General features: G+C 44.8%; 2 protein-coding genes across 14 annotated transcripts in view; one reads left to right on the forward strand and one right to left on the reverse strand.

Annotated features, from left to right (window-relative positions):
* The window catches only part of LOC125023617 (formin-like), a 49,218-nt gene extending 45,712 nt beyond the window's left edge, over positions 1 to 3,506 (reverse strand). For 2 of the 3 annotated variants that reach the window (XM_047610998.1, XM_047610995.1), the window contains exons 1-2: positions 3,382 to 3,506; positions 912 to 2,579 (exon numbers count right to left, since the gene is read on the reverse strand). In XM_047610998.1, coding sequence (XP_047466954.1) covers positions 912 to 2,475 — 1,564 coding nt within the window. In that variant the 5' untranslated portion in view covers positions 2,476 to 2,579; positions 3,382 to 3,506. Of the gene's footprint in view, positions 1 to 911; positions 2,580 to 2,994; positions 3,078 to 3,381 lie in introns of those variants that run through there. The other variant, XM_047610996.1, reaches the window with a different exon arrangement.
* Positions 3,507 to 5,051: 1,545 nt separating this feature from the next.
* LOC125023535 (ryanodine receptor 3-like) overlaps positions 5,052 to 20,625 on the forward strand; it is a 100,215-nt gene continuing 84,641 nt past the window's right edge. For all 11 annotated transcript variants that reach the window (XM_047610856.1, XM_047610862.1, XM_047610859.1 and 8 more), the window contains exon 1: positions 5,052 to 5,753. In XM_047610856.1, coding sequence (XP_047466812.1) covers positions 5,706 to 5,753 — 48 coding nt within the window. In that variant the 5' untranslated portion in view covers positions 5,052 to 5,705. The remainder of the gene's footprint in view (positions 5,754 to 20,625) is intronic.

Here is a 20,625-nt window from a genome sequence, read left to right on the forward strand (position 1 = left end):
CCACCTTAAACTACTACAGAAACACATGCTGGTTAAAGAGTCTGGCCAAAATCTTTAACAAGTCATGCTGACATCTCAGAACAAAGCTAATAGGGTTATTATGTTTCTGCAAAGATTATATTCAGTACAATGTCTCCGCCAATGTCAAATTTACAGACAACAGCCCAGATTACAGAAAGAGGAGAAAGTGTCTGCAAATAAGGAAATTCTAATCCTGTGTTCCTGCAGCCATTTTCCCTGCTGGGATCCTGATCTTTTGTCAACTTCCTGTGAACTGGGTAGGACGCTGGTTTAGGGGACAGGCAGCAGATCTCAGAGAGGCTAAATTGGCAATGCTTCAGTTACCCCTGTGCTCATGAGAACACTCTGGTTAAGTCGAACTCTGTGTCAACTTTAAGCCTTTGATCGGGGACACTCCCACTAATCTCTGCCTACCCTGCGGCGCTGAGAGAGTTAAAATGGATCATCAGCGAAACTGTTCTCAGGCCCTGCTTGCCCCTTGTACAGCTCTGATGAGGAATTTTTAAATTTCGGTCACATGTTAAACCTATAACCAAACCAACAGAGGCCTCTTATTTGTACTAACTAGTTCATTAGATAACTGCTGCAGTGACATTGTAAATCTCCCTGTGAGTAAAATGTACGGCAGTTACAATGCTGTAGGGTAATTGCTTCAGTATTTCAAGAAAACCTTCAAGAACTGGATCTGACACACTTGCAGCTCTCTTAAAGATCGGTTTCCCTTGTTCTGTTATTTGAAATCCAGCATCAACAATGCCACATCAAAGGCCTGCTCCGTCTAACGCTTCGGATCACTGACACGGTAAAAGTGCTGATGTCAACAGTAGGCATCGAGGGAGGGAATGTGAACATGAATCGGTTCCTTCAAAGTGACATTTCTGACAACTCACCTGTTGTTGTGGAGTTGCTGGAGGAGTTCCACTTGGAAGTGCTCGGCCGCCTGCTGAGGTTCAGATCCAGACGCGTGACGGTCCGCTTGTTGCCGTTCTTGTCGATGACCTCCGTGAAGATTTTGGGCTCGTCCGTGTTACTGGAGCTGTCCCGATCTGGGTCCACGTCCTTGTCTGAGAGCAGCACGATGCGGTGGTTGAGCTGCGGGCTTGTCTGATGGGAGGACAGAGGGGACAGGACCGGGGACATGCTCTGGAGGCTGTTTGAGGCATGGAAAGAGGTGTTGAAGACGCCGGCGAGAGAAGGTGACGTTGGGCTCTTTGTGCAGTATCTGGCTGAGGGTGAGGGCTCGTTGGTGTGGGACAGGGGCAGCCGTAGACCCTCAGAGAGTTTGTTGCATGTCTTTTCACCATTGACTCCCAGCCCGTGGTTACTGTTTGGCCCTGTCCTCTCTCCGGGACCCTCCTGCTGACACTTGCTAGTCCCTGGAACTGGAACAGCCAGCTCTGGACTTGTGTGGCTGACATGCTGAACTCTTCCTTCCACATCCTGCACTTTGGCCACAACCCTGACCCCCGTATTTGGTCTCTGGTTGATATCCCTGTAAAGCTGTTGAGCTGACTTAACTGTCGATGGGTTCTCGGCTAAAGTGTCAACGGGAGAATCGAACCTTTTGATCGGTCGAAGGTTGCTGCCACTCTCACGTCGAGTCAGACCCATCATGAGGGTGCAGGATGATGACTCGTAACCCAGCTCGCCGTCACACTCTGAGAAGTCATCACAGAAATCGATAACGGGGTCAAACGTCCGGTTGTCCTCCATGAAGTCCCAGCCATCACGGGTGATCTGGAAGGGTTCTTCTAATGGCAGGATGGGATTACTGACAGCACTGACATAAGAGCCAGTTACTGGGCTCTCAGAAACTGTGGTCCCTACGATCTGCTTCACTTCTGAAGCTCTACGTGCAGACACATTTTTCTCAGTTGGAAGCTCCACGCATGAATTCCCATTGTTTACTTTCTTTTTCATTTTACTGTGCAGGAAATCCTCAGCACTGTCCAGCTTCTTCCCTCCCAGCTTCTTCAGCCTTTTGCTCTTGGATGCGCCTTTCTTCGGCTCTGGAGGCACGGCTTGGGAGCAGTTGCTAAGAACCTGACCTCCGATGTAAACTCCCTCGCCCTCCACTCTATCCTGGAGTTTCCCATCCTGGTTACCCATCTTGACTTTGTAAGCGCAGTCCCTGCACAGCAATAACAGATCGGCCAGCAACTGGTGGTGCTCAGCCGCCAGCCAGCGGAGCTCTGCAACTGCCTCCTTTGTTGGCTGCTGGGACTTGAAGAGCTTGCCTGAGAAGTTGGAAGACTGGCCTCTTTGTTCGGACACTGCGAGATCCTCCTTTCCCCAGTCATGGTCATTAGCGGCACCGGCTGAATGAGGGGCGCGGCTCTTGTACTTGAAACTCGGGGCCCGCCTCTTGGGGAAGTAAAGGCTGATGTTGCTCAGCTCACGGATGGGTGCATACAGGAGCAAGACGGTGTGTGTTCCCTCCATGACGGGTGCCATGTTAGTCAGTCGATGTGGGTGAGCGGTCAGCCCGCATACACAGTGACTGGGCTTGGACTGCTGCGGAGGATCTACGGCTATTCATCACCAGGCCTGTCCGGATGCTGTCAGAAAGAAAGTAGCCATAAATTTGACTTGAGATGCACAGTATGTGTAAATTAACAGACACTTATTACCTCCAAATGCGAGATCTTAAATCTGATAAAAAAACTATCTTGTCTATCTTTCATTTTCAAGAGCCAATTCATTCACTGCAGAAGTGGGCTACTACACACAGGCCCCCTCCATCAGTGTGCAACTTCAAATTGTATTGACACAACAGTTGATTACAAACTTCGAACAATCCACGGGTCTTACTAGACACGGACTCCAAGTCTGCGCAGTTAAACATTTCTAAATCGCACATCATCAACATTTCAAGAGCTGCAGCATAAAACCTGCCGGTGTGACACAAGGTGAAGACGCACGCAGAGCTGCATTCAAAATCATGTTTACAGGCAAAACAGGCAGGTATTTTACCGGTGCTCCAAACGTCACCTTCAACATTTCCCGACATCCCTCAGCTGTTTATATCACAACATAATCCCGTGGGCTACTGTCACCTTGCAACAACTACGTATGAGCGTGAGTGTGTTAAGATGGCAGCGGAGTTACCGCCAGCCTACGGGTTTTCAGGTTGCTGCAGTCAACTACGAACTGAGATCGACAAATGTTTAATCGTATTTATTAACATTTAAACCGCAACACTTTATACAAAAATGCGTTTTTATCGTACAAGTTTTATCGTTCAGTTTGTAGTCATATACTGGTAATTAGATTTACCAGCATTGAAAGTGCGTGGCAGTCAATTGCACCTGCAGCAGGTGAAACACATGAGCAGCTGTTAAAAGACAAACAGTCACTTACCCGATTTAGTGGCATGGCAAATATTTCTTCACATCTCTGTGCTGCAGCCAGCCAGTGCTCACCGCTGCTTCGCTGGGCTCGTCCCACGTGATCGACGGGAGTTGGGTCCAATAGGAAGAGTAAGCGCCGGCCACCTTCCCCGTGATTGGCGATTTAGTCTTTATCCTCAGCCCACATTTTGAGTCAGTGCAGCTGCAGCTTGCAGGTAGGCCATGTGATGGGTTTCAGCCTGAGCGTCGAGCGGAGGAGAAGGGGAGTTTGGCTGCTTTTAAGTTGTTCTAACTGTAGTAGCAGTTTGTACTGTCTCACGCGCAAACCTTAGCTTCTTTATGTGTTAACAGAAAGGCGCCTTTTGAAGGCGACGCCATTTCTTACGAAACAGAGACACCTAGTGGATAATTCGTGTATCGACAGCTATCTGCTCATCTTCTCAGATTCTATCCCATCCTCTACTATCGCTTATCCTCACTAGGGTCGCGGGGGTTGCTGGGGCCTGTCATCGGGCGAGAGGCGGGGTACATCCTGGACAGGTCGCCAATCTATGGCAGGGCTAACACAGAGATTAACAACCATTCGCACTCACGGTCACAACTAGGGTCAGAAAAAGAATATATATATATAAATGATCTAATATATTTTGCCTTTATTTGTCGACGCAAGTTTTAATTTACCTGTAAATTTCAAAATATCCGAAAAATATAATAATACAATAGGAATATTATATTTTTCTAATGTATAAGAGTATACCGTTGATACCACTGCCAACAGCAATAATAAAACAGAATAATATTATTATATAATATTTCGTTGATTTGTTTTACAGAAGAAACAGAGACACCAGAGATTATTTACACTACACACAGTATATACAAACATATAGAAAGGAGAACTTAATCTGAAGGTAAGATTAAAACTTAGTCTAAATAACAAGCCTCAAAATAACATCTGAGGAGCTATTTAACATCTGACTTTTTGAAAAATTAATATGTATCAGTTAGTAGACAAAGGTGAGTTACTTTTACATTACTTTTACATCCAGACGGCCCATATTTATATTTAGCTTGTTTTGCAGTGCAATAGGCATATCATGAAAGCAGTGACAGATAAGTAATTGAGCTCTGTGAGCATGGATCCATTGTGATGTGTAGCATTTGTCGGCTCTTCTGAAAATTTTCTGAATGAGGGACGCACGAATGAAAGAAGAATTAAAAAAAAGGATACGTGGAGGCACATGGCATGAGGTGTGACGAAGAGTAGCGATTAAGCCAAAACAGAGGCGAAACAAAGACGGAATTGTAGAACCCATGCATTTAGGCAGAGCAGCGCTCAGCAGTCCACAGCACTGACGCTAGGGGGCAGCATCGCATTATGATATGTTTTTATCTATAGTCGAAACGAGTGAGCCTCATTATGTTTGGGCAATTTCCCTCAAGTTTTGGTAACTAGATCAGAATGATCACAGGTATCACACTGCCGAAGGCTTAATTTGATTCATTGATTATAGGTTAATCAAATATGTGTCGAGGCATTTAGTCAGATTGTTTTAAATAGTTAAATACACGCTTTAAGTAGTTAAAGGCAGATATAATCAGATGTCAGTTCGATAGGGCAGCCTTTTAATTAGATTTGTCCGTGAAGTGAATGATAACTTAAAATCAGTCCCTAACACGCATCGCGTCATAGCCAACGTGGTGTTTCAGGGTGAATTAAATGTTAACCGTGAAGCATGTCTGCAGTCGTGGTTACTGGTAGTGATGGTGATGCACTATCTGCGCAGAAATGTTTGTTTGTGGACTGTAATGCAGTCATTGTGACGGTATAGGTCCTCGCCCCCCGTCAAAGAAGCGCGTGTGTACGTGTGCTGTTGGGGAGCTGACCGTGGTGCTGATCTGGACCAGTTCCCTGCACATGCTGAAAACCGATCACACGTTCTGAGGAGAGGGGCCGAGAAAGCAGCTCTGAACGTGACTCTGTTATAAAGAAACAATATTAATAATAACAAGAAAATATTTGAATATTCGCGCTCGCATTAATAAGGTCTGCCGGTGACGTCGCGGATAAAGACCCCGCCGCCGTGTCTCGGCTGCAGGACGTGGCTCCTTCTCGCACGCCGTCCCCACTCGCTCCAGCCCACCGATGCTGACACGCACCACTCCTCCTCCGGGCGTTCGAGCGGAGCGGGGCGTGAGCACAGGGGCTTGAGTGACACATGCTGCGGTAGTCTTTTTCCACTCCGCTGCATGGCCGTGGATTAGCTATATGCTAATATCGACAGGAGAGAGGAGCCAGAGAGGAGGGAGTCTGATCGGGCTCCCTTTGCAGCCATGGCTGAAGGAGGAGAAGGAGAGGATGAGATTCAGTTCCTCAGGACTGTAAGTACATTTCCGGCCACTCGCACTCTTGAAGCGCCGCTGTGGAAATATGTGTCCCTTTCGCGGTGCCTGCCTGCCGATTTATCTATTGCCGTCGATCGCCCACTTTGCTCTCACTGACAGATGTTATTTCATCGCCTTTGATAACCCCCTGCCTCCTCGCAGATCTCAGACGGGGTGGTAGAGCTCCTATTGTTTTGCGCATCGTTCACTGACAGCTATTGTCTTTTCTGCAGTCCCTGTTTTCAGAAGTTGACACCGGTATTCTGGAAAACTTACCTGTGCATCTTAGCGCACCGCTGTCGTCTTAATTTGACTCTGCTTTAACTCACAACGACTGACTTATCCTTTAAGCATCACTTAAAACCTCTGAGTTCTAAATCAGTGTGCAGGCTGGGTATTAAAACGTGCTGTCCTGGCAGAGCAAGCTGCCTGTCCAGACAGTCCCCCCAGGGTTCCTGTGCAGCAGCAAAGGTCTGTGCATATGAACATTTTGTAATAAATACAGCACAGTTGTCCCCAAGCCTGATTCCGACCGCTGCCTTACTTGTTGGACACAAAGCCAGCGTTGCATGTTCATCTAGAGGCACATCACGTCTGAAAATACACACTCGTCTAGGATGGATGTAAGAGCGCAGCGCTGGAGGTCTTCCAGATAGACCCCGGCACAGTGGGAGGTGTTTGGTTGCATATATCAGCGTCTCTGCTGCTTGTGTGTGTGTTTTTCCCCTTTTATTTAGGATGCTCACAGATGCACAACCTGCTGTACTTTTGAGGCAGCAGGGGAGCGGGTTGTTTTTTATGCAGATCACAGTGAACGTGAGTGAAATGTCTTGTTTTTTTGTTTTGTTTTTTTTGATATTGGGAAGTTTGAGATGGATTTTCCAGAGTGTGATAGTAACTAAATATGTGATGCCCAGACAGCGTGTCACAGTGGACTAAACAACACATGCGATGAAAAAGTCAGTGTTTTTTTGTTTTGTTTTGTTTTGCCTTTAAAAGCGTTGTGCAAGGATGGCAGTGATCTTTAAAATGCCTCGTCCTTTTATCCCTTCACTCAGAAAAAGCTGCTACCTCCCGCTCGTTTGTCAAGCAGCACCCCACCCCACCCCACCAACCTTTTAACCACAGCACACAGAGGTCACCACATCAGCATGCCTGCCACTTCAAAATAGAGCTGACATTTCAGCATCATTTCTTCTCCTTTTCTAGCCTTGAACTTAAATGGCACTGATTTACCCTCAAGATTTATTTTTATTTATTTTTTTCTGTTTACAGAAAACCTCCTTCTGTGAGAGTTTTGTAGATTTTGCTTGCTGTTTTTTTTTTCAATTTGTTGGAGTCGCAGTGATTATTATTTTTTCCCCCTAAGAGGAGAAGCGAGGTGACATTGACTAATAGGAAACTGCTGTTGCCTTAAAATAAAAGGGCTCAGCAGCTTGTTGCATCCCTCCGTGCAAGGGAAGCGGCTGACAGGTTGGATGGTGCTGGGATAGGGGCGCAGCGAGTGAGCTTTGGTGTTTCATGTGAAAGTGTGTGTGTGTGTCTGTGTGTGTGTGTGCGCGCGCTCTGAATGCAAATGCAGAGCTGGAGCTGTGTGGTGCAGTCAGGCTGCACCAGACGTGCCACAGCAGAAATTGCAGTGCAGAAATTATTCATCAGTTTAAGCGAGACACAGCTGAGCAGACGCGCGCATGCACGCGTGAGCACGCACACGCATATTCTCAGTAAAACACAGCGTGTGACTCATGTCAGTCCAGCGGACGCAAATGATCCACACGTATATGTCCCTTCAAAGACACATGCATGCAGGTCTTTGCATTGGTCTCACTTGCGTGGATGGATTTCTTACTGGCATCCTGATGTCGCCCGTTATTGGAGTCGGGGAGCTTGATGAAGCGGTTTGAAAACTGCCTTTTCTCTAACAACACACAGTAATTTCCCTGGAGTGTGGTAGCAGAAATTACCCCGACCGGACTGCCGCCTATAAACCCAGCTCAGTGGGAGGAAAGGAAAGGAAGAGAGGGAAAGAGCAGGGATATCTCAGCCATGGGTAATTTGATGTTACAGGAAGAGGAACGGTGCTGATGGTGAGCCAGGAGGCTTGTAGAAAAGCTGCTCCCTCAAACGGCTCGGGTCAGAAGGGGGCAAGCGGCCACATATTCTACAGGAACTTTCTTCGTCCTATTTGCAGACGTCCTCGGATGCACCAGGTCTTCATAATAAGCAGCACAGTGAATAAAATATCAGCCTACGGTTACATAGCTCAGGCTGCTTGTTATGTAAGAACAGTTTTCTAAATGAATTGCTGCGCCCGCTGTGTGTTGTATCATTAAAGAAGAGCGGTGAGGAGAGGAGGAAGGGGAGGGATTGGTAGCAAACTTTTGTTCTCCCCTCCCTCGGCTCTAATTCTTAAAGTCTCACCGACAGAAGGCCGCTTATTAGTAAAGGAATGGTACGGCATGCAGCACTGCCATCCGCGCACACGCGGGCAGCCTCTCTGTCGCGAGGATCCCTGCTAGGCGAATATCAGATTCTGGGGATCTATTAGCAGTTTGAGTGGGAGTAGCGACTTTGAAAAGGCCAGACTTGGGCTGTGACTAATGCACTGTGGCAGCGCTTGGCTTGTTTATGCGAAGGCACCGGCCTCACTTTGCATCCAGGCGATGACTGTCAACGCAGCGTCACAGAAGAAGCGGCGCAATGAGCCAAAACAAAGCAGCCTCTGAGGGGAAGAAAAAAAAAACAGACCGTAGAAGCAGGAAAGTGTTAACTTTTGCCGCGTGCCTGTAGCCTCAACTCCAGAACTTGCCACCTCCTCACTCATTCATGTCTCGGTGCACACCCTGCTGGGTGTCTCTTCTCTGTTCCTTTGTGCTGTTGCTCTTTTCTGCTCTTCCTTCCCTCTCGTCTTATTTTGCATACCGCTGGCTCACTTCCCTCTCTTTTACACCTGTTATCTGTCTGCATGTTATTTTTGCTCCATGTGCTTCCTGGAGGATGTTACCTGCATTTCTGGTTCCATGTCTCAACTCTGCGCAGACCCAGAGGCAGCCAAAGGTGCCCTTGATCTGCAGACAGAGATAAAATATTCTTGCTACAAACTGCATGGAAGCACCTTTAGTCAGGCCACTTAACTTTAGAGGGGGACAAGTTAATGCTAACTAAGAAATAATTTCTCATTTCCCTCGTATCTAAGTTGACACGCAGGATTTTAGCTCTACAAGTATGCCTGCCTGCGTTCATGTTTGTCTCCTCTTGTTGCTCTCTCACTTGCCCTGTGTATAATTATTAGAGATTACCATGAAATTATTCCCGCGGATGGGAATTCAGTTCAGCACATCATCGCATTCTACTTGACACTAAGGAGGGGAGATTTAATGTCATTATGATGAGGTCTGCCGTCATTTCATGGTTGAATTAAAAAAGTAATAGCTCAGCCTTATTAGCAAACGGAAGGCGTTTCCGGCACAATGGCGCAGATTTGAGCCCAGAGATTCGCTCAGACGCAGCCATTGTGAGGAAGTGCATCCGTGAAACCGAGAAAATTTCTTCTTTTGATGTAAACTGTCTCAGGGAATATCGCCTCGCCTCGTGTTTCTGGCATATGTTTTTGCCAGCTGCTAGAATCACAGCTTAGATGCCAATAGTAAAAAAAAAAAAAGGATGGTGTGTGTGAAAGCTTGATATTCCACTTCTATATATAGATTATCAAATCCTGACACACTGTTCTGGGCATGTGTTAAATCTAATTGATTTTGTTTTATTTTTTTCTGGTCGAGTTGCATTTAAACTGCTCAAAATGCAAAGTTATGTCATGCGAACACCATAATATTGATCAAATATGCACCCTTTTGTGTTGCACAGACTCGCTCTGCTGCTGCAGCATTGATTTCCCTCATATCTCCTATTAGCTCCGTCTAAAGCTCATTCGCCGTATTCAGTTTCGCACTTTCTGAATATCAGCTCGCACGAAAAACTAAGGCGGCGTAAAGGCTCAGATTGGAAGCATTGTTCGGCGTAGGCTCTGTTTCTGCGTCCTGCGTGATAAAGACGGACAGATCAGATAGGCCCGCGATGTAGAGGGAATTAGGCCTGCCCAGAGACAACCCAGTGCAAAGCTGCTGTAATGAGCTATTGATTGCGCCACCAAATGAAGAAATTTCCTCAGTAATGTCAGTGGCATGGAGTAAGCGGGCCTTGATTGATCTGGTGTTTGAGAGAATGAATATTTAATAAGGCAGCGTGGAAAGCTTCCTCCCGTAGAAGACCCCGCTGTTTTCCCTTTGGTTGAAGACCTCCGGCACGCCGGCAGCTTTTCTTTTCAGCCATAGTATCAGAGGGTCTTGGTGCGATAGTAGGGAGTAAGTTTCCTGAGATTCATTTTACATTTTGAACTTAAGAAGTAACCTCATCTACAGTAAATTATAATTGATATTCATGTTCAGTTCATATTAGTGAACATATAATGCGGGAACATGCCAAGCGCACGCAAAAAGATAATAGTGGTTTGTGTTTCCACGGCTGGCTGCTTTAGATCGCCAGCAATGCACTTCAATTAAAGATGTGTGGGTTCAGGGGAGCCTATTAGCAGAAATTGAATATAGTATTCATAATTATGTTTTCATTTGTATATAATCACCTACTACTACAAAATGTTGTGTTCTCATTACGTTGGAATGATTCCTCCACATTGAGGTAGGTGCTTGTCCTCTTCCATGAAGCCCACCACGTTGCAGTGCAGAAGCTCAAACAGGACAAACCAAATATACCCATCAGCCACTTTACACCTTGCTAGTAAAAGGTTGGACCCCCTTTGCCTTCAGAACTGCCTTAATTCTTGGTGGCATACTTTCTACAAGGTGTTGGAAACATTCCTTAGAGGTTTTGTTCCATATTGACATGACAGCATCACGTAGTTGCTGCAGATTTGTCGGCTGCACATCTATAATGTGAATCTCTCATTGATATGAGATGTGAATCTCTCATTGCACCACATCCCAAAGGTGCTCTATTGGATTGAGATCCGGTGACGGTGGAGACCACTGGAGTTCAGTGAACTCAGTGTCATGTTCAGGGAACCAGTCTGAGATGATACATGGACATGGTCAGCAACAATACTCAGGCAGGCATTTAAACCATGCTCAGTTTGTACTAAGGAGCCCAAAGTGTGCCAAGAAAATACCCCCCACACCATCACACCACCACCACCAGCCTGAACTGTTGAGACAAGGCAGGATGGATCCATGCTTTCATATTGTTTACGCCAAATTCTGACCCTGCCATCTGAATGACGCAGCTGAAATCAAGACTCGTCAGACCAGGCAACACTTTTCCAATCTTCTATCGTGGTCTCAGTTTCCTGTTCTTAGTTGGCAGGAGTGGCACGGTGTGGTTTTCTGCTACTGTAGCCCATCTTCTTCAAGTGTTGTGCATTCAAAGATTGTATTCTGCATTCCTCCAAGGCATTTTTCGTCCACACAAATGCCGCTCACTGGATATTTTCTCTTTTTTCGGACCATCCTCCGTAAACCCTAGAGATGGTTGTGTGTGAAAATCCCAGTAGATCAGCACTTTCTGAAATACTCAGACCAGTCCGCCTGGCACCAACAACGATACCACGTTCAAAGTCACTTAAATCCCCTTTTCATCCCTATTCCGGTGCTCGGTTGGAACTTCAGCAAGCTGTCTTGATCACCTCTACATGCCTAAATGCATTGAATTGCAGCCACGTCTGCTACTTTGAATTTGGCGGCTCTGCAGAGACGGTTATGAAATTTTGGAACAAGATACTGGCATTCGATGACCGCAGGTTCTCACTCGAGGCCACTGAGTTTTGCACATTGGTCCTTTAAGCCAGCATGAGGCAAAGTGTTCACTTGCCACTTTAAATTCACCCCCTCTAGCGACTGTTAGCTAGCAGGGCGGCCTCTCATCTCTGCATGTGCTTCTCATTGCCTTGGGTTTTTGGCAGTTAATAATGGTTTCACACATGTGACGCAGTATTTCCGAGTCTGCTGTCCTCTAAAAGGCTGTAGCTTTGGTTGTGGAAAAAATCAGTGCACTCTACAAGTCTTTACTGGTGCTTCACTTTCTCCAAGTTCCCCACCAAAGTACTATTTTCCTAAATTGCTCCTTCTGTATAAAAATAAAGGTAAAAATAAGGAGATGGAGCCACCTTTGTTTTCTGCTTGCTTCCACTATTCATGCTAAGCTACAATAACTGCCTTTTGTCTGGAAAAACTGATGTTAGCCAGTTGCTAAATCTCTGTTAAAATATGTTATGACCAAAACCTAGCAAGTCTTTGCTAACACAGGTAAACATCTCTTCATTTCAGCCAAAATGTTCATACTGTGAACATAGAGCAAGTTTCTTCTTATAGCTAGCTGTAGGTGGTGGTATGTGATGAGGTGTTGTAACACGTTACACACCGGAGATCGTATTTCATCAACCCGGGTTACATTGTACCAGAACAGGCTTTGTCCCTGTTGCAAGTTAATGTACCATTATAATGATTTGGGAACAGCTTTAGTAGAGAGACATGAGACTCTTAACAACTATCTCATCTAAGAGTGGGGAAGAAAGGGATAACATGCTACGAAGGCATTGCTTAGGCTTTTCTGGAACTCCCCTCTGGCTCAGTAATAGAAGAAGCACAGCAATCTCCTCCGTCTTGTCAAGCCTTCGTAGTCTTTTTCTTTGTTTTCTCACTCATTTGATCATTCGAGTCACTGCACAGTGAGATGCGCTGCACCGCATCGAGCTGATCCTCCTCCAAGGTGTCACTGTTTTCTGCAATTTTACTCAAAAGAAACCAAAGAATCGCCTCCTCAGTTCTAATTAGCACCAAACACACACGGCGAGAAAAAGTTTTTCCTCGTGTAAAAGTTTCCGAAACAGGTGTCAGTTCGAATCACTTTGTAAATAAACAAACTTTCTTGAAGTGTGTCTGCTGTGCTGCTAGGATACACCCTACCTGTGCAGCCAACAGCCGTGTTACCACAGAAACAATGTCGGGTATCTAGCGTTTTAACATGAATAATAAAAAAAAAAAGAAAAAAGAAAAATGTTTCAAACTGCTGTTGGTTGCGCTTGTGAATCATTCTCCTCCTACATAAAACAGCTCTGGTATCTGCAATTATATCCAATGTTCTGTCTCCCCACTGTGACTCTAATAAGCCATTTAGAGGAGTGTTTACCGCTGCAATCTGCTGCTGTGGAGGCTCACTTTACAGGGGAAAGCTCAGTGTCTTTCCCTGACTTCACAGAGTTTTGTAACAAACTTTGACAACCTTCTGAAATCGCAATGCCGGACCATAAAGCTGTGAGCAAGGGAGCCCTAGTGCCACCAGTGCACCCAGCACCGGGCGGGCGCCAGAGTCTCAGCCTTTTCAATCGATAATGACGGCGGCGTTACTCATAAAAGATTCATACCTCTTTAACAGCCCCTGCGACGCATCACGCCAACACAGACAGGGATGCATCAAACTTTTTATTGGGCCTTGTTGCAGTGTCAACGTTGGGTGTAAAAAAATCCACTACTATGCGTCACCGGCAAGAAGGGCAGGAGATTCATGGGTTTGCATTTGCGGTAAGGATGCTCATAGCTGCACATACGCTAACTGACATGTATTCAGTACACCGTCAGTTATTGCATTGTTAATTTTTATTTGCTGTCATGGCGTCACACTGTTGCCTTTTTGGACTTTATTTCCTATGTTACTCTGCAGTGCTACCCTAGAGCGGCAGCTTTTATGTATTTTAAGGGAATGCATAGAGATACTGGAGCATTTCTTCTCAGTCTGCTGGGCTGAGAATCTCTGCAGCAATGCTCAGTTTTTTTCTCAAACTCTCAGTAGCTCTAACTTAGAGAACTGTTACTGTGGCAGTATAGCTGAGGAGCTGACACTTCAAAAGTCACCAGGCTCTTAACGGCCACTTCCTTAAATGTATGACAAAGTGCTGAGTGGTGCAGGGGGATTTTTGATGCAGTAAAAATTGCCCTGCAAGAGGCTGTCTTTCTGCTCTTGGATTAGATGCCGTGAGTTTCTCAGCACCACCGCCGGCTTTATCTTGACATGTTCCTCGGGGTGATGCGTAACTAAATCTGTAAATTGTCACTGAGTCAAACCACCTATTTGCTTTAATCTGCCGTCTCTTGCACGATCCCTTTTCTCTGAATCTCAGCTGCTCTTTGGCTTTGGCACCAGAACACTTCACCTGGGTGCCATCACCAGTCCCTGAACAAATCGAGTTTGACACGGCGGTGCCTCAGCTGTAGTTCAATCACTCTCTTCTGTGCTGTGGGCCCGACCGACATGGCTGTGCTCAGCATGTGGATGAGTGCTATGAAGACTTTCCGTCAGGTCGGGCCTTAAAGGGCAATGGATATTTTTATCCTGGAGAAGCTGACACTGCCATCTCTGTTATTGCATATATAGGGAATACGTATAATACTGTCATCTTGTTCAGTTCTCTGCAGAACTGGGAAAAATAATACAGTTTTTAACAATCATTTCCTGGGTTTGTGACCAGATAATCCATTCAGAATTTAAAAAAAACATGTCTTCCTTGGAAATATCCCAATGGAATATGTTCCCTGTATAGCTTTGTGGGATCTATAATCATTGGACCATTTCTCCATTCTCGATATGAACATGCTTGAGTCAGCAGATGATTCTGCCTAATAGTCTGAAACGTTTGGACAATCAAATAAACACACTCAATAGATTTCTTGCTCAGAGTTCTATTGAATATTGATACCACTCTCGCGTTAACCAGCTAATTATACCAATTTCTTTTTTTTTTTGCTCAAAAACTAAAATGTAATCTCCGCAGATTTTCTTGACCCCAGTAAACCACTGATCCTTGCCAGCAAATGGATTTACACTGTTGTTTTTCCTCTCTCGTTGTTGTACAAGTTTCTTTTTTCACTTAATCTCAATATCAAAATAATGTGACAGTACCCTTGCTTTAAGTACAGGCATTGGTGAATTAATTGCAATCGCTGCTCCCTTTGATATTCTAGGTCACCTAAAGAGTGCTTCCACTTTCTTGACCTGAAAGCGTAAGTGTAATTTCCATCCCTGCACCACTTGGGACTTTTCTCTGGCGTCAAACACTTGGAAAAAGTGAGTCAGAAAAAAATAATGTTCAACTTCCTGGACACAGGAAGGGTATAAATGCACCTGTTGGTTCTGCTCTCCCACTGGACCCCCAAGAAGGCTCTTCCCTAAAAATACAACACACTCGTTTCACAGAAGATAGAAGCAGCCTATTTTCTCTGGGCTATGCCACACACACAAAAAAAGTCTACTCCCTTGGTAAATGAGGCTACTTTTATGCGCAGAGGAAGCGGAGGGAGTGGAAAGTACTTTTGTTCTCTGGTGCAAGCCCTAGTTAAAGTGCTGTAACATGCTGCCCATGAGCGTCCCCGATGTTATCATTTAATGGGGGGAATAAAATGCAATTTCACCCCAATCTTTTTGTATAGTCATGGCATCGCCTCAGCGCAAAGCCTGTGCAGACGCTGCAGAGACGTTCAGTTCCTGTGTTTTCTTTTTCTTTTTTTTCATCAAATAGTCTGGACTGTTGACGCCTAAAGCATGGAAAGTTATGGAAATGCTTACTTAGCTTTTCACATTAAAGCCACCGCCAGGGAGGCAGAGCGAGGCTGCAAGGTGCAATCAAACATTTTACAGCCTCCCTGCTTCGCTCCTCCGGTATTGAGACATGTAGACGAGTTTAATACCTCAGGACCTGGGACTTGATCTGCCTGCAGCCCACTCGTATCTTTTATACGCTCATCCCAGATGACCTGTAGCGGTTTTCATTTTTAATAAACTCGGACTTTTCACGCGAACACAATGGAGGCCGCAAACATTCGGTGCCATTGAAAATGTGGCCATTTTTCACCCCGCGTTATTTGGTTAACGGTGATCACCATACCTGTCTGATCTTGCAGATGGATTACCTGGGTCCATATGGTCGCTGCTGTTCGCAGCTGTATAGTGAGACTCTATCGTGATTGGGAAATTAGATTGCCCACAGTGATTAGACAGTCTGAAGCACAATATGTGCCAGATGACTGATGACACACACACACAAGCAACCACGGAGAATCGAATATGGATGGGACTATTGAACCACCACAGATCAGATTACCTTCCAGTGCCTTCGTGGTATTTTCTCATTTATTCATTCTTGGGAAGTCAGCTGATCTCCGTGTAGGTATTGCTGGAGAGCTGGTTCTAGTCTTGCTTATGCGTGCCTGTAGCAGAGGAGTTACATAGACTTGACCTACCTGACCTGAAGATCATGACTTTTTTGTACAGTGTACAAACTGTATGTACTGATTCTCCAAACATAGTGTATTCTGTCCAGGCAGTAGCTGACACTGTTCAGTAACAAGCTGCAAGGCTGTCATCCCTAGCAAAGCCTCTAAAGGAGGCTACAATTTTAGCGGATGTCGAGATTAGCTTATGGTGTCTCTCCGGCCTGGGGATTTTAATGATGTGTGTCTGTGAGGTCTTTGTGCTCTCCATAGCTCTGTTTGCCTTTCTCTCTGTCTCTCTATCTCTCTCTCTCTCCTTCTGTCTGCTGCTCACTGGGGGCACCATGTTCAGCAGTTTGCCTCGAGATGAGCATTAGCACTCCCATTTACACAGTAACACTGAGTCATGAGAACACAGCTTCTCTCCTCTGATCCAAAGTTTCAGTGTGATTGTTGATGTTGAGACCTGCAGCACAACCAGGTCCAAGTATTTTTGTATTCTGATGATTCAGAGGCAGATGATTCTTCTCTTGCAGGAATACATTTTTTCGTTTTGTTTGTTTTAAAGTGTACTGGAATGGACTGCCTTCCTCATTTCTCCTGCTCTCACATGTTCTGGCTGTGGCTAGCCTGCTAATATGCCTGGGAAACACCAGATCTTTTTCTCTACCTACGCTTTGTGTGTGTGGGCAAGAGACAAGAAAGTCAATGCAGGATGCTAAGGCTTGTAGGGGTGCAGCGACTGCCTAGCTGCATTTTGTTCTGCTGTGCCAGACCAGCTGTTTCAATCTGTCCAGAACAAAGTCTCTGTGCGTGAGCCTGCCTCTATACAGTGCTGACTTACAGCATGCCCCTGGTGATGATGGGGACTTATTATCTAGCGCACTGTAGAATGATGCCACATGGGGACAAAGGCAAGTGGAGGCAAGTGCAGCGATTTGCTGTGCGGTTGTGCATTTGGCATTTCATGCCCTAGGAGACAAGATCTTTTTTTTTTCCATTGCCAAATTTCCTTTCCTTTCCTTTCCTTTCCTTTCCTTTCCTTTCCTTTCCTTTCCTTTCCTTTCCTTTCCTTTCCTTTCCTTTCCTTTCCTTTCCTTTCCTTTCCATGCTCCCCCTTCCCTTCTTTCTTCTCTCCTCTGTCATACCCTTCAACCACCTCCTAGGGGGATGCTCAGTGCCACCCTCGGATCAATTTGATGTTGATTCACCAGATTCTTTGGCACCGGATCAAGCAGAAGTAGACTGAACAAATCTGACCTCAAAGAGTGAGGCACAGAGCAGAAAACTGCTAGAACTGCAGGAGCAGAGTCAGGGTTTTATCACCAAAAGTCTTCACATTGATGGGATACACTTAGCAATGGCAGTTTCTTCTTAACAGGAGGTGTAATTGACTTTTCTTTACTGACTCCTTTAGATATTTTACAAGCAAGCTGTCGCACCAGTGCAATGTATATGTACACAGACATTAATATAAACCTGATGCGTGACCGGTGTCATCTCAGTAACCAAAATCTATCATGGTTTTCAACAGGACATGCATAAATGATGAAACCACTTTTAATGTATTCCCAGAGTGTTTATTATGCTACTTCCAATGTAAAGTAGAGACTGTTACGTGAAATAACATGAACGAGGGTGCCAAAAGATTGTGTAACATAGTGCAAGCACTGGTAATAACAAGCCTCACGAGAGGCATTGGAGAAACACATGAAATACTGGAGCAATTCAGCTGCCATTGCACCCAGCCTCATATTGCTCACAAACAGCTCTATGAGACTTTCCCTCTCTTGCCCTGACTAGTTTGTGTCTCAAAGATATTTTGCGACTCCAGCTTTACAGCAGTTATTGTAGCGCCTCCGGGATGTACTGTACACCAAACACACTGCCAAAGCACTGCAGCCCTGTGCGCCGCATGATAAGGTGGAAAGAGCCTGTTTCATTTATGAGATCATGGCATGCCCTGTACTGCACCAGCTACTGAAATGCTGTAGTCATTTTTTTCCAACTCGAGGCTTATGTACTCCAGACTTTGATTCTGATTGCTCGCACTAATTCCAGCACTCAGGAGGAAGCCTTCCTAAACAATATCAAGTCACACTCCACAAATCCTAGACTTTCTAACTTTGTTGTCTGAAGGGATAATCAACAACTGCACATGTAGCAGTTTATCTAAAAAATGATCTGGGAGATACTCTTGAAAAAAGTGTTCACTTATAAGGGCCCTCTATTGAAACATTTTGGTTTTATTTTAAGTCTGTAATCTCTCTTACCTACCAATAAGATTATTCATTTAGAACTAGTATTGTTAGTAAATAAATGCAATCAGCAACAATATTCTCTTCAAGGAAGCTTTCCCCATGCTACCATCTCCACATATATCTTGGGGGCAAAATGGGAAAAAAAGAGGTCACTGATATGCTGTAGCGCTACTCATTGTCACAGATCATGTGACAATAACAACATGGACGCCTCTGAGAAGACCTCTAAGGAGCATATACACTTAATTAAAGATGAAGCCCGTGCTGCCATGACATGCATGTAAGTCAGTCCTGAAATACAGCAAATCTTTTACGGCAATGCACACTCATCTGAAAAAGCATCCGCTAACCCTAGTGGAGGAGTGGTCCAAATCCTCTCGCCAGCAGTTATTTAACAACTTCGCCAAATGTCCAACAGAGAGAAGCAGGCAGAGAGAAGTTATTAGACCCTTAGCTGCAGTACACGGAAAACACTTAGGAGAAATGACCAATTTTTTATCCTGGCTAATTTATTATATATTTATAAAGGCTAAACATTTCTGCACCACCCAGTATTGATAAGCTCATGTGTGTGTTTATGTTTAGTCCTGTTGTGTGTTCTGTTAGTGGACATCGTTGCTGTGGTTGTAGAGCATGTTTTTGTCCTTGATGTCAGTGAATGCATCATGTGAGAGATGGAGGTTATGCTACAGCTGAGAGTTTGCTGAGCGAGAGACACATATAAGTGTCAGACTGACAGTGTTTATGGTGTTGCCATGAGCTACATCCAACAGTAGCTCATGTTCAAGCTTAAATTAACTTGCAGAAAAGCCGTCGTGGCTTCCTTTATGTGAGATGCTGCAATATGTTTTCAGGTCAATAATGTCATTGTTGCAAACAATAGGTTTGCCTGTCCTGATGGTGCACCCCTGATTGCAGTGTGAGACCGTTAGTGAGCTAATATCTTAGCGAGCTTATATAACAGTAGTTTTTGTTGCAATTTGGCACAGTTAGATAACGATTAATTTGTTTGCATTCTCTCTAACGTGATTGGTCTGACTTCCTAATATAGCAAAGGTTCACCAAGTTTGACTGTGAGCTAACTTATGTATAAAAGTCACTGTGACTTTGAATTTAGTTTTTCCCAAAAGTTCCAATGTTTTTTTGGCCTTTACTCTGGGTACACTTGGTATTTTAAATTGTTTCTTTAGAGATAAAATACCACTGTGCAGTCAAGTGAAAGCATTCGAATCCCCTTAAGCCAGATGTTCTCTTTAGATTTTGACCCATCTCAAATTAAGGAGAGCATCTTCTTTCCCTCCAGCTCGACTGACATCACTTAGTGCTTCGCTTTATGAATGATTGATAGCGGTGAGTGTTCTCCTCCACCTCATCCTGTGTGGTAAGCAGGTACAATAGGGGATGAGTGAGAAAGAGCAGGACAACTCCAGATGATTGTACCTCAGTGAGAGGTGAGACGTGGGGGAAAAGGCCAGTTGCGGGCCAGACGGAGACTGACACATGAGAGTTGTCCCCTTTGATTAAAGAGATGAATGCGTATGTGTGTGTGGGTACGTCTTGGCACTCAGACAGGCAGGAATGAGATGCGTCGATCAATACTGTCCTTGCATGGCACGGGTCCGCTCAATGCTTGCTCCCTCAACAGGGACGCTGATTGCATGTTCTGATCCAACAAAGTGTTAGCTTGCCATAGAGGCTTATTCATTTCAATCTGCATCTGAGCTGAATAACATTTTCCTATTGATTGAGACTGTTAGCATTGTCCAAAGTCTTTCCCATAACAATCTCATGAATGGCACAATCAATCCCAGCAGGAAGTGTGTCTGCTGTCTACTGTACATACTGTACACTGTGTATTAGAAAGACAGACTGTCATCTGTCAGTGTATTATTTCCTAAATACAAGACTGTCTGAACACAGGCAATTTAGGATATTGATTTTGTTAATGACAGTTCATCATAATTTGATTAAGTAATGAAATATTTATTCACGCATCAAACTCGCCAGTGATTAATTCAACTAAAATGTCTTCCACTTCCACTTGTTTGGCATTTTGACCTTCATCAGCTCAGATTGTTTTGAATAATTTCAATGACAGCTGAACAAAATCCATCTGACTGAAAGCTCCAGAAAATTACCTATCAGGGGACCTTGTGCTGTGTTTTTTTTTTTTGTATTTTCTATATTTAGATATTCCCCTTGTTTTTCTAAAGTAGTTTGGCACAGTTGTCAAGCTCAGATAGTTGTTTTTTTCTGGTCTGTTGTGTTGCCTCTCTGTAGTATTAAGTCCTTCTGACCCTCATTTTTTCCCTCACTGTTTCGGTAAATATGTGTCTC

Source organism: Mugil cephalus, chromosome 17, assembly GCF_022458985.1.
Source record: "Mugil cephalus isolate CIBA_MC_2020 chromosome 17, CIBA_Mcephalus_1.1, whole genome shotgun sequence".
NCBI lineage: Eukaryota > Metazoa > Chordata > Actinopteri > Mugiliformes > Mugilidae > Mugil > Mugil cephalus.